This window comes from Rhinoraja longicauda, chromosome 6 (genome assembly GCF_053455715.1).
Source record: "Rhinoraja longicauda isolate Sanriku21f chromosome 6, sRhiLon1.1, whole genome shotgun sequence".
Classification (NCBI taxonomy): Eukaryota; Metazoa; Chordata; class Chondrichthyes; order Rajiformes; family Arhynchobatidae; genus Rhinoraja; species Rhinoraja longicauda.
In genome coordinates this window covers 33791948-33804999 of record NC_135958.1, presented here as the reverse complement: position 1 = coordinate 33804999, position 13052 = coordinate 33791948, and the positions used below count along the sequence as shown (strand labels likewise).

The 13052-nt window shown below is 42.7% G+C and overlaps 1 protein-coding gene across 2 annotated transcripts in view; it reads left to right on the top strand.

Moving 5' to 3' along the window:
* Nucleotides 1-13052, top strand: part of cmip (c-Maf inducing protein) — a 248695-nt gene that overhangs the window by 167438 nt on the left and 68205 nt on the right. For both annotated transcript variants that reach the window (XM_078400764.1, XM_078400763.1), the window contains exons 4-7: nt 3760-3921; nt 6407-6448; nt 9494-9556; nt 10980-11060. In XM_078400764.1, coding sequence (XP_078256890.1) covers nt 3760-3921; nt 6407-6448; nt 9494-9556; nt 10980-11060 — 348 coding nt within the window. The remainder of the gene's footprint in view (nt 1-3759; nt 3922-6406; nt 6449-9493; nt 9557-10979; nt 11061-13052) is intronic.

Sequence of the window (13052 nt, the reverse complement as noted above, 5' to 3'; positions counted from 1 at the left end):
TGGTTACGATTCCAGACCAAAATGCCCACATGGAATGAGATGGACAATATACATCTGCAAGCCTTCACTTGAATGCTTCTTCCTTCTTTTATTGCAAGATGTTATCTTGTCTTTACCCATGAAAGCAATATGTCCTTTGCTACTCACACTTAATGCAAAATGTGCGCACTTCAATTGAAACTAAATATTGGAAGCAGATTTCTACCTAAATACAAACATTGTCAAATTTCAAGTTGAACACAGGGCAAACCCACACCTTACCCTTCTCTATATACATTTTGAACTTTAGCTGCTACAGCATGGATTTTTCCTGAAAATGTCTTTTATATTTGCTTGAATATAAAAACAACTGTAAAAACAAACCAAATTTGTCAGAACTGCTCTGAATTTACAGTGGCTGCTCATTTTAATATTTGTAAATTAAACATTCTAAGCTAGCAATCCATCATCTACACATATTAGATACCGATGCTGACAGTAATTCAAGTCTCTGCAAAGTCACTTTGTGATATAACTCATCTTGATGCGATAGCAAAGCTCAAGAAAAGGTCTTGTCAAGAATAACGTTTCAAAAATGGATGAAGATCCCAGCACCAGAACAATGTCCTCCTGGGCCTAGAATTTAATTGTGTAGGAAAGAACTGCAGATGCTGCTTTACATCAAAGTTAGACACAAAATGCTACAGTAACTCAGCGGGACAGGCAGCATCTCTGGAGAGAAGGAACGAGATACTGCCTGTTCCGCTGAGTTACTCCAGCATTTTGTGTCTACCTATAATAGAATTTGCAGATTTTCACCTCTTTAAACTGTCTTTAAAATGTATGGTTTCATTTCATTTAATGAGAAATCGCTGTCTTTGCCACAGTTTGGATTGATAAAATCCATGGATTTTCATTAAGAGAACTTTAGTGTACTGGGAATATGCTTGTTGTGTGTGATTTTGTATTCCCCACACAATTCACTTAGTGAGAGAATAAGCAAGGATTGCATGCTTAGTATAGTTTAGTTTAGAGATACAGCATGGAAACAGGCCCTTCCTTTTGGCCCACGGAGTCCACGCTGACCATCGATCACCCGTTCACACTAGTTATCTCACCAGGGGCAATTTACAGAGGCCAATTCACCTATAAACCCGCACGCCTTTGGAATGTGGGAAAAAACAGGGGCACTCGATGGAAACCCACGAGATCAGAGGGAAAACGTGCAAACCCCACACAGACAGCAGCCGAAGTCAGGAACGAACCTGGGTCTCTGGCGCTGTGAGGTAGCAGCTCTACCATCTGCGCCACAGTGCTGCCCCAAGCCTTCTTAATATTTGGGCAAATCAAAGCAAAATCTACCCACCAGTACCTCCCAACATTATGTTTGGGTACTCAGCGCCTGGAATTTTCTGACCATAGGCCTCAAAAGGTTCCTTCCTGATTCAAAGTAACTTCAATGGAAGTGTACATCATGGAACACTTATACGAGATGGAATAAACATTAAAATGTTGTAAAAAGGATAGCTCAGTATTACTGGGATTGAACTTGTCACATCAAACAGTGATTTCTGTTGCATGACGTGTATGATTATTGCTGGGAAAGCAGTATTAATGCTGTGCCTATAGCCTGGCATCAGCTGTCATGACAGCTACTTGTAACACAGTTAGAATCTGGTCTAAAGCTGCTTTTTGTTGCAAATCGCATTTGCAAGATCAGAGAGCACTGAATGAATAGACTACACCTTCAAAAAATTGTTTCATCATATCCTGCTCAAAATATTTCCTAGCACAATATACATGAATTTATCAACAAATGGAATGTGTTTACATTAATGCACTATTTTGTAAACATGCATTTGACTTTTCACTTCCTTATATTGAAATGTGGATGAATTGACTGTACCAATTTCATTTGTAAAGATACTTATGCCCCAAGGTTCAAACAGTAGATTCAAGAATATTTATTTTAGCTGTGATGAATCTGAACTGAATCTGTTCAAATCACTTGGCCAGTCATGCATTGAAACATGTATTTTAGTTCAGCCTCTCTCACTGTCTTACTGTAGTGGGAAGCTTGTTTTATTAGTCAGTAGCAGGAGCTATGGTGGATTCATAATGATGATCTGAAATATGAAAAAAATAAAATAATAAAATATAAAATATCTTGGAGCTTATGAGTTTACCATCAATAAGATTTCCCCTTTAAGGTTTTATATTTCACACTTCTTCTCTCCTGATCTGACACCCTTTTGCCTCGTTTTCATCTCTAGCCTTTCTCTACCCATCTACCAGATGACCCCCCCCTCACCTGTGTCCTTCTGTCCCCTGCCAGGCTTTATCTCTCTACCACCCCCTCCCCCTCCACCTCATCTCTTTTCCAGCTTTCATTCTCACCCACCCCATTACAATCAGTCTGAAAAAAGGATCCAGTTCTGCAACATCACCTATCCGGATTCTCCAGGAAAAACTCCCTGACCCGCTGAGTTAGTTTTACTTTTAGTTTTAGTTGTCATCTAGCTTGGAAACAGGCCCTTCGACCCACTGAGTCCACACTGACTATTGATCCATCACCTGTTCTAGTTATCTACTGCACACGAGGGGCAATTTACAGAGGCCGATGAACGTACAAAGCCGCACATCTGTGGGATGTGGGAGGAAGCTGGAGAACACCCACACGGTCACAGGGAGAATGTGCAAATTCCATACAGTCAGCACCCAAGATCAGGATCCAACCCGGGTCTCTGGCGCTGTTGTGCAGCAACTCTACCGCTGCGCCACTGTGCCGCCCAACTTGAAACAGAAGATAACGTTTCTTTCTCCATGGAAACCAATAAATGTACCTCTGCTGTAAACACTCACAGCTTTGTACTGGTGCAGAAGAGGCAGGGCCAATGTCAGGGTTTAGTTTGTGCCCCCAATGGAAGCATTTAGATTCATTGAAAGAGTTGACCTTGTGAAAGAGATCTTCTTCCATTATAGTGAATTCAAAGGAAATCTGCCTTGCATTGCAGCCTCGCGATGATATGGAATTTACTGTCAAAGGAAGAAATGGAAAATAAGTTGCCGTTGAAGAGTTACTTCAGCACTCTGTGCTTTTTGTGCTGGACCAGCATCTGCAGTTCCTTGTAATTTCCCCTTTAAGCATTGGACAAATAAATCTGCGGGAAATTTGGTGTGGGTCACTGTCTGCTTGACATACTACCCTTAGTTCACAATGCAAAGAGAGAGCAATGACCGGCGAAGAGAAACAAGTATTGAGGACCTGCCTGGTGCTGCAGTTCCATATGTTGTTAAGCGTTTTAGCTGGTATATATTTATCAAAGGAGTTCTGTTTCTTTTTAACAAACATCAGCTGGATCATTGTGGTGCTGAATGAGCGGTTGTGGCTCTGTGTCTGAATAATGTTTACGCATGCACACCTTGTATGTTTAAGCTTCGCTACATACTCGGGCTGAATTCATGATGTGGAAACACTATCAATCCCTCTTAAACGAGATATGAAACAGTTACTTGGCTACCAATTTGTTTACTTGCTTGCGGACACATAAATTACGTTAAATGTGCTGTAACAAAAATGTTGTCCCTTCCCTCTGTTAAGATAAAAAATAGGTTTGCCCGACATTTTACTGTGAAATTGGCAACCGGTGCTTCCACACTTGTATACAGTGCGCAAATACTTTTGCCGAATTAAGTCGATGTGTTTTTATGTGTCAATTTGATGATCTTTGCTGAAGGTTTGCATCTTTTTCATTTTTGCTTTTGTCCTTTTTTTTTCAGAAAAAGATTTACAAATATAAAAAGGTACTAAGCAACCCAAGCCGTTGGGAGGTTGTGTTGAAGGAGATTCGGACCCTGGTGGACATGGCACTTTTCTCACCTCTTCAGGATGATTCCATTCACAAAGCGCCATTGGAAATAGTCTCGAAGCTCCTCTCTGAGGTATGAATCACCTCTAGGTCCTGGAATATGATTTGGTTATTGCAGATGACTGTTTTTACAATTACTGAAGGTGATTCCTGCTGCCTGTTTTGAGGCATAGATAGGGTAGACAGTCAAAACCTATTTCCCAGGAAGGAGTTGTCAAACACTAGAGGGCGTAGCTTGCGCAGCGGTAGAGTTGCTGCTTTACAGCGAATGCAGCGCCGGAGACTCAGGTTCGATCCTGACTACGGGTGCTGCACTGTAAGGAGTTTGTACGTTCTCCCCGTGACCTGCGTGGGTTTTCTCCGAGATCTTCGGTTTCCTCCCACACTCCAAAGACGTACAGGTATGTAGGTTAATTGGCTGGGTAAAGGTATAAAATTGTCCCTAGTGGGTGTAGGATAGTGTTAATGTGCGGGGATCGCTGGGCGGCACGGACTTGGTGGGCCGAAAAGGCCTGTTTCCGGCTGTATATATATGATATGATATGATATGATAATGTGGGAGGGGCAAAGTTTAAAGGAGATGTGTGGGGCAAGTTTCTTTACACAGAGAGTGGTGAATGCCTGGAATGCATTGCCAGGGTGTAGTGGTTGAGGAAGATACCTTACTGATGCAACCTGCCTTACGATGCTTCGACTTACGATATTTTGACTTTGCGATGGTGCAAACGGCAGTGGCCCGTCGCGAGCCACAGCTCGCTTCCGGCCACGTGATCACGTGTATTCAATGCATTTCGACGGACGATATTTTGGGTTCCCGATGGGTTTCTCGGAACGTAACGCCATCGTAAGTCGAGGAGCGCCTGTAATGGCGTTTAAGTGACTTTTGGATAAACACGAGGATATGCAGGGAATGGAGGGATATGAATAATGTGAGGGCAGATAAGAGTGGGTCTTGGCATCATGTTCGGCGCAGATATTGTGGGCTGAAGTGCCTGGTCCTATGCAGTACTGTTCTATGCTCCATGTTTTAATAGGTGATGAAGACTTTGAAAAGAATTGTGGAGATGAATTGTTAATGAAAATTTAAAAAAATCTTGCAGATGCTGAAAATCTGAATTTAAAAAGAAACAGAAAATGATGTAAACACTCAGCACTTCAGGCAGCATCTGTGGAAAGAGAAAGAGTCGATGTTTTGGGTCCAAGACTCGTCATCAGATCTGGGATAGAGAGAAAACATGTCAGAGAAGGTGTGGAAAGGGAACATCACTGTTAGGACGAAACCAAATGAATTAATGTCACATTAGGAGGAGCAGTTTGGATCAGATTGCAACTCTTTGTGTAATGTGTGGCTGATAACACAGTTTAGAGACATGTCAGCAAACCAAACTATAAAAATAGAAAATGCAAAAACGTGCCAAACGATGGCAGGTAGAAATGGTCAGTTTTAATACAGAAGTACAGAAAGAAAGAGTCACACAAAAGTTGGGATTTTGAGACAGAAGGCATCAAAGTGTTCAAGGAGAAGATAAGTTGTCATTTCTTAAGTTTGCCTTCAGCTTCATTGCATTGATTTTTATCGATACATTGTTTATTTTATTTCTATGTTTGAGGCGAGAGGAATGGGTTGCAAAGTCTGTGCAACTTAATTTATAACTGAGCACTCTATGGATCAGACTGATAATAGATTGGCATCTATTTACCACAATTTTGTTACATTGACTAAAGCTGGACCAACACTTCCCACTAAGGCACTCAAACAATCTGATTCCTGCAGCCCTCCTGCTCTAAGACCATGTTCTGGCCTGGACTCGCTTCCACAGCCACGTGCGTTTCCTTAGCATTCACCCCAGCTGCCATCTTGGGCCATATGGCTTCCTATCAAAACTCCCCTTCACCTCTATCTACCTATCACTTGCCAGGCTTTGTCCGTTCCCACAAAAAATCTCTTCCAACTTTCTGAAACCCCCTCTCCCCACCTCCCTCACCACATCAGTCTGACGAAGGGCTTAACCCAAAAGGTCACCTATGTTCTTCCCTACGGACATTAGGTTGTTAAACACTACAACCTCAAATAAGCTCTGAACTACATAGAGTATCATTGTTATTATTGCACTATTATGTTTTTTTTTTTAATGTGTACGCATGCATGTGTGTGCATACACACACATTGAACTTTTCTTTCTCATTTATTATATTATTTACAGTGTACTATGTTTACAGATTCTGTTGTGCTGCTGCAAGTAGGAATTACATGAATCTTTCATTTATTTGGTGCATCTGCAGAGGATCAACTATAATTTCTTATTTAGAATTTTAAGCCAGAGAATTATGCATTGGGTGCTCAAGTGCTTAGTTATATCATTATTGCCAAGTTTCTGGGATGAATGGGAAGCAAGCTCGGAGGGGTCTATGCTATTTTAACTGATGTTATTATTTGTCCTCTGACAATGGAAGGCCATTGATCTGAAATTTCAATTCTGTTCTCTCTCTCTCTCCCTCTTTCGAAATGTTATCTGAGCTGGAATGATTTTAAAATTAACTTTCTCTTTTTTTTACAGAACCTTAAACTAACAACCCAAGAACATGAAAACATCATTGTGGTAAGTCTATATAAATGACTGGGGTCCAGTGTAATGTATGAATGGATTTAGCTCTGCAGAAACCTTTGAAAGGGCTGTAAGTTCAAGACAAGTCACAAAAATGTTCTCTCTCCAGAATACTTTTCACTCCATAAGACATCAGGGCACAGAGGGCACTGCACACATGAATTCATTAACCTGAATGCCACTTTCAGAGCAGTGTGTCAGAGTGGTGCAGCGGTAATGTTGTTGCCTTACAGCACCAGAGACCCTGGTTCCATCCTGACTCCAGCAGCAGCATTCCATAACTACAGTGTGAACATGCCACAAGGTGTATAGCAGCACTTGACAAGACTTATTCACAAGCACAGTCTAAACCCACGAGTTCTACCATCTGTAAGGATAAGGGAGCAGATTCGTGGGAAATCTCCAATTTTTTAACTTCATTTTCAGAAATTGGGCCTCGCTGGCAAGGCTGACATTTATTACCCATCCCTAAATCGTCTTGAGAAGGTGACATTGAGCTGGCTTCTTGAACTGCCGCTGGCTCATGTGCGGGTATATGTATAGTATTATAGGATGATATTGTTCTGAGGTATTATTTGGTTGTGAATTCCAAGAAGTAGAGTTGGGGCGGCATAATAGCGCAGCGGTAGAGTTATTGTCTGACAGTACCAGTGACCCGGGTTCGAATCTGACTACGGGTGCTGTCTGTACGGAGTTTGTACATTCTCCCCATGACCTGTGTGGGTTTTCTCCGCGTGCTCCAGTTTCCTCCCACACTCTAAAGAAGTAAATGTAAGTTCATTGGCTTGGTAAAATTGTAAAAATTGTCCCTAGTGTGTGAGGGGATCACTGGTCGATGTGAACTCAGTGGGCCGAAGGGGCTGTTTCCGCATTGTATCTCTAAACTAATCTTAGACCCAGTGATGATGAAGGACCAGCAACAGATTTTCAAGTAAAGATATTGTGCATGTTGGAGGGTAACTTTCAGAGGGTGGTATCCGCATGCATCTGTTTAGTTTAGTTTAGTTAAGAGATACAGCGCGGAAACAGGCCTTTCGGCCCACCGAGTCTACATCGACCAACAATCCCTGCACACTGGCACTATCCTATATACACTAGGGACAATTTACATTTATACCAAGCCAATTAACCTACAAATCTGTACATCTTTGGAGTGTGGGAGGAAACTGATCTCGAAGAAAACCCACGCAGGTTACGGGGAGAACATACAAACTCCGTACAGACAGCACCTGTTGTCGGGATCGTATCCGGGTCTCTGGCGCTGCAAGCACTATAAGGCAGCAACTCTACCGCTGCTCCACCCTCTGTTGTTCATGTCTTTTTCATAAGCGGTGTTCTGGATATGGAAGTGGTGTCAGAATAACTGGGCAAGTTACAGAAATGCATTTTGCAGATGACATTCGCTTCTGCTTTTGTGAATTTTGCCTCCCGGGCACACACACACGGTCTGAAGAAGGGTCTCGACCTGAAACATCACCCATTCCCTCTCTCCAGAGATGCTGCCTGTCCCGCTGAGTTTTTTGTGTCTTATCTTCGGTTTAAACCAGCATCTGCAGTCCTTCTTGCACAAACCACCCTTACTTAGTAGAACATGTCCTCATTGTCACTGGGTCAACAATCAGGAATGAACTGGCTATCAACCCTTTGGAAAGAGATTCACCATAGGAAATGTGGTTCATTAAGGTTCCATTTAGATTTTAGACTTTACTTTAGAGATACAGCGTTGGAAACCGGCCCTTCGGCCCACCGAGTCCGTGCTGACCAGCGATCATCCCGTACACGAGCACTATCCTGCACACTAGAGACAATTTACAATTTTAAAGAAGCCAATTAACTTACAAACCTTTACATCTTTGGAGTGTGGGTGGAAACCGGAGCATCCGGAGAAAACCCACATGGTCACAGGGAGAACGTACAAACTCCATGCAGTCAGCACCTGTAGTCAGGATCGAACTCTGGTTTCTGGCGTTGTGAGGCAGCAACACTACCGCTGTGCTACTCTGCCACCCTCGTAATGTCAATTGGGGATGTACATCAAATGCATGAATTAATATAAAATGACTGAGCCGTCCTGTAGTGCTTCAGATAACTGTTGCAAATCAACCAGGCAGCGAAAGGGGAAGGGGAACTTCACTCATAGCTACTGGTGAAGTCGAATGGTGACCGACCAGAGGCTACAGTTCACTAGGGTGCAAGCGGATAAACATGGAAGAAAAGAGTCAGGCAGTAATTACTAATGATCTACTTCCCTGGGGTGACATGGAGTTAAAATTAAGCTGCAAAAAAAATTCTGACCTTTGCTATAACCTGTGCTGTCCAGAACAAAGCACACATAAGGAGATTTACAATAATACAATGGTTCAATGGTGCTTTATTGTCACATGTACCTAAGTACAGTGCAATTCTTTCTATTGCATACAGTTCAGTGACAATCCTACTATACAATGGGCACAATCATACAAAGTATCAGGTGTAAGATCATGGACTACACAGAGTGCACTGTTTAGGCCCCCTCCTGTACCCTTAAATACCGCTCAATGTAAAAGTATGAAACATAGAAACATAGAAAATAGGTGCAGGAGGAGGCCATTTGGCCCTTCGAGCCAGCACCGCCATTCATTATGATCATGGCTGATCGTCCACAATCAATAACCCGTGCCTGCTTTCTCCCCATATCCCTCGATTCCACTCGCCCCTAGAGCTCTATCTAACTCTCTCTTAAATCCATCCAGTGATATGGCCTCGACTGCCCTCTGTGGCAGAGAATTCCACAAATTCACAACTCTCTGGGTGAAAAAGTTCCTTCTCACCTCAGTTTTAAATGGCCTCCCCTTTATTTTAAGACTGTGGCCCCTGGTTCTGGACTCGCCCAACATTGGGAACATTATGTGCGTTGTTTAAGAAGAAACCTGGTTTGGGAATTTCATTCAAGGAAAAAAAAACTTGATATATTTATTACTTGTTTAAATATATATGATAAATCGACTTACCAGAACCAGGAAGATGGAATAATTTGAAATGCCTCATTTCTGTCCTCAGGAAATAGCACCTTTGCTGGAAAACAACCATCCTCCACCAGACCTCTGCGAGTTTTTCTGCAAGGTATTATCGTTAGTTCTATTTGTATACATGTGTGTGCCCGGAGGGATAGGAAGGAAAAGTGACACCGTTCTTGCGCATTCAAATATGCGTTTGTTGTGAAGAACACTGAAATAAACATTGCTTCAGAGAAAATTCAGTGGTTCAATGGAGCCTATGGTATGAAAATATCCTAATTTGAGAAACTCCCTGCCTTATTAACCATACGAAATATGGGGGATTGGCTTGATAAAGTCATACAGCATGGAAATATGCCCTTTGGTTCAACCCACCCATGCTGACCAAGATGCCTCATCTAGGCTAGTCCTATTTGGTTGCCTCATATCCCTCTAAACCTTTCCTATCCATGCACCTGCCTAAATGGCTATGAAGTGTTGTTATTCCTCAATTACTTCATCTGGCAGTTCGTTTCATATACCCACCACCCTCTGTACATTTCAGGTTCCAATTGAATCTTTCCCTTCTCACCTTAAACCTGTGCCATCTAGATCTTGCAACACTGGGCCAAAGTCTCCATGTGTTCACTATCTAATATCCTCATCATTTTATACACTTCTATAAGATCACCCCCTCAGCCTTCTGTGCTCCAAGGAATAAAGTCCCAGCCTGCCCAACCTCTTCCTGTAGCTAGGCCCTTGAGTCCTGGAAACATCCTCATAAATCTTCTCTGTACCCTTTCCAGCTTAATGGCATCTTTCCTGGAGTAGGGTGACCAAGCCTGTACACAATACTCCCAAGTGCAGCCTCATCAGCACTGTGTACAAATCTGACATAATATCCCACCTTCAATATTATTTCCTTGACTGATGAAGGCCTCCCGTGCGCCAAAACCCTTCTGCGCCAACCTACGATGCCACTTTCAAGGAACTATGTACTTGTACACCTGGATCCCTTTGCACTACAACACTCCCAGGGCCCTACCATTCACTGTGAAGCTCCTGTTCTGATTAGACTTCCTAAAATTCATGACCTTCACACTTAACTGACTGAAGATTCAGACTGTAAACCAAGATCCAGTTATGCAAGGACAAGAGAATGTGAAATTGTCCCCAGGGCAAAGGTTAAGGGAAAATTTACGGATTTTAATTTATGAATCTTTTGAATGAGTAAATAAGGATAAGCCATTTACTTTGCAGATTGTGGAATCCAAGAGATAGTGATATTAATTATTTGGCAGGGAGATTATTCTGAGATTTTTTTTAACCAAAATAGACTTTTCGGAATTGGCAATCAAAGTAGCGGAAACAGATATTGGAGAAACATACATGAGAGAAAGGGATGTATTGGAGAACTGGAAACATTTGTGTGGGAGTAGGGCCAATTCAATATCATATGAACGAATGGCATATTTTCGTGAGATATAATTCTGTGCCACGTTTTATGCTGTTAAAGGTAGTTTTGTTAAAGGCCGTTTTTTTTTCTGCAGCATTGCAGAGAGCGACCTCGATCGATGGTTGTCATAGAAGTCTTCACACCTGTGGTTCAGAGAATCCTAAAACACAATATGGTATGTTCCCTTTTATAAAAGGCATTTCCACCGCTGGCATTGTTCAATTGTGACAAATATCTTGCATGCTGACAGATATTGGAATTTCTTTCTGTTTTCTATATACATTTATTTGCCTTACCCGGGCTCGGCCGCGGGACCTTCCATCTCCTTGCGGGGGCTGCGCGGGTCGGTCGCCTCGGTAGGGGTCGAGCTGTCTGTCCGTGGGAGGGGCATGGGGGAAGAGAGAGGAAGTTTTTTTGCCTTCCATCACAGTGAGGGGGTGTTTGGAGTCACTGTGATGGATGTTTGTGTTGGGGTTGTGTGTCTTGTGTTCTTTTTTTTGCTCTGTGACTGCTGGCAAATGATTTTCGTTCGATATCGAATGACAATAAAGGTATTCTGTATTCTGTATCAAAACTGTAGAACACATCATGTAACTTCATAGCACACGGTGAGGAACCATACGAAATATGTAGGAAGGAACCGCAGATGCTGGTTTACACCGAAGATAGACACAGAATGCTGCAGTAACTCAGCGGGACAGGCATCATCTCTGGAGAGGAAGAATGGGTGACGTTTTGGGTTGAGTCTGAAGAGGGGTTTTGACCTGAAACATCACCCATTCCTTCTCTCCAGAAAAGCTGCCTGCTACTCCAGCATTTTGTGTCTATCTTCAGTGAGAAATCATGCCCTATTTTGTTTTTGTTGACCCAGACCTAATGTCTCCAAAACAGTATTTAGTTGAGCGAGACTTCCGAGATTCTGTCGGTAGATATAATGTCTTTAAGATTTTCCTACATAACATTGAAAAGGCAGGCCTTGGAGAGTTAATAGTGCCAGCTGTTAATATCATATGATCATGTATGTGTGAGGTCGTTTTAATCCCAAATGCTCTTTCTCTGGCACTCAGCTCACCCTAGTGAGATCAGCAGTGTGACAAAGCCGAGAGTTAATTTACAACCACGTTGTTCTAAATCAGTCTGAAGAATAGACAATGGGTTCAGGAGTAGGCCATTCGGCCCTTCGAGCCAGCACCACCATTCAATGTGATCATGGCTGATCATTCTCAATCAGTACCCCGTCCCTGCCTGCTCCCCATACCCCCTGAAGGGTCTCAACCCGAAACATCACTTATTCCTTCTCTCCAGTGATGCGGCCTGACCCGCTGAGTTACTCCAGCATTTTGTGTCTATCTTCCGCATAACCACAGTTACTCCTCACTCACAATACCATCCCGTTTGCTATTGCTGATGGGAAAAACCCTCTGTTTAAAGGGCCAATATCTATAAAGCTGAATTCATGGTCAAACTGGTGTGCACACAGTTTAGTTTATACATGCCGTGCTGAATACTGGCCCTCCTTTGCACCCTGAAATACCTAAAATGGCTAGCCATACCTGTTTGTCTGGAATTTACACTCAACTTCTTCATAGATGGAGAAAACATCTCCCAAACTCCATAGGCACCAATGGAGATCAAGTCACCCTCACACTTGACTCTACATCTCAAGATTATTCTGGTCCGTATGTGCCGATGTATATAACACCTCAGGTTGTTGATCAGCGCTCCATTAGAGAGTTCCTTGCCACTTTGCACTCAACTATACCATACTATCTATCTGCTTTCCCTTCACTCCAGAGGTTCAAGCAGAGTGGGAATGGGCATTTATCTGCAATACAGACTTCTCCCAGTTGCAGGCATTCAGAGACTGCATTGATAGTCTAAGAAAAGGAGGGCAATCTCCCTATCAGTGACCCTGGACATTTTGTGTCATGCCTTTGAACAAAGGACATCCTTCCTTGTGTGATCCACCAGCCCCTTAAGGTTCATGGCAGTCAACACAGTGATACTCAAAGGTTTCACAGGTCTTTTATTGTCACGTGTACCAATTAAGGGACAGTGATATGCAAATTACCATACAGCCATACTAAACATGCAGCGAGACACACAAGTACATAAAAGTTAACATAAACATCCAGCACAGAGGATTCCCCACATTTCTCACTGTGAT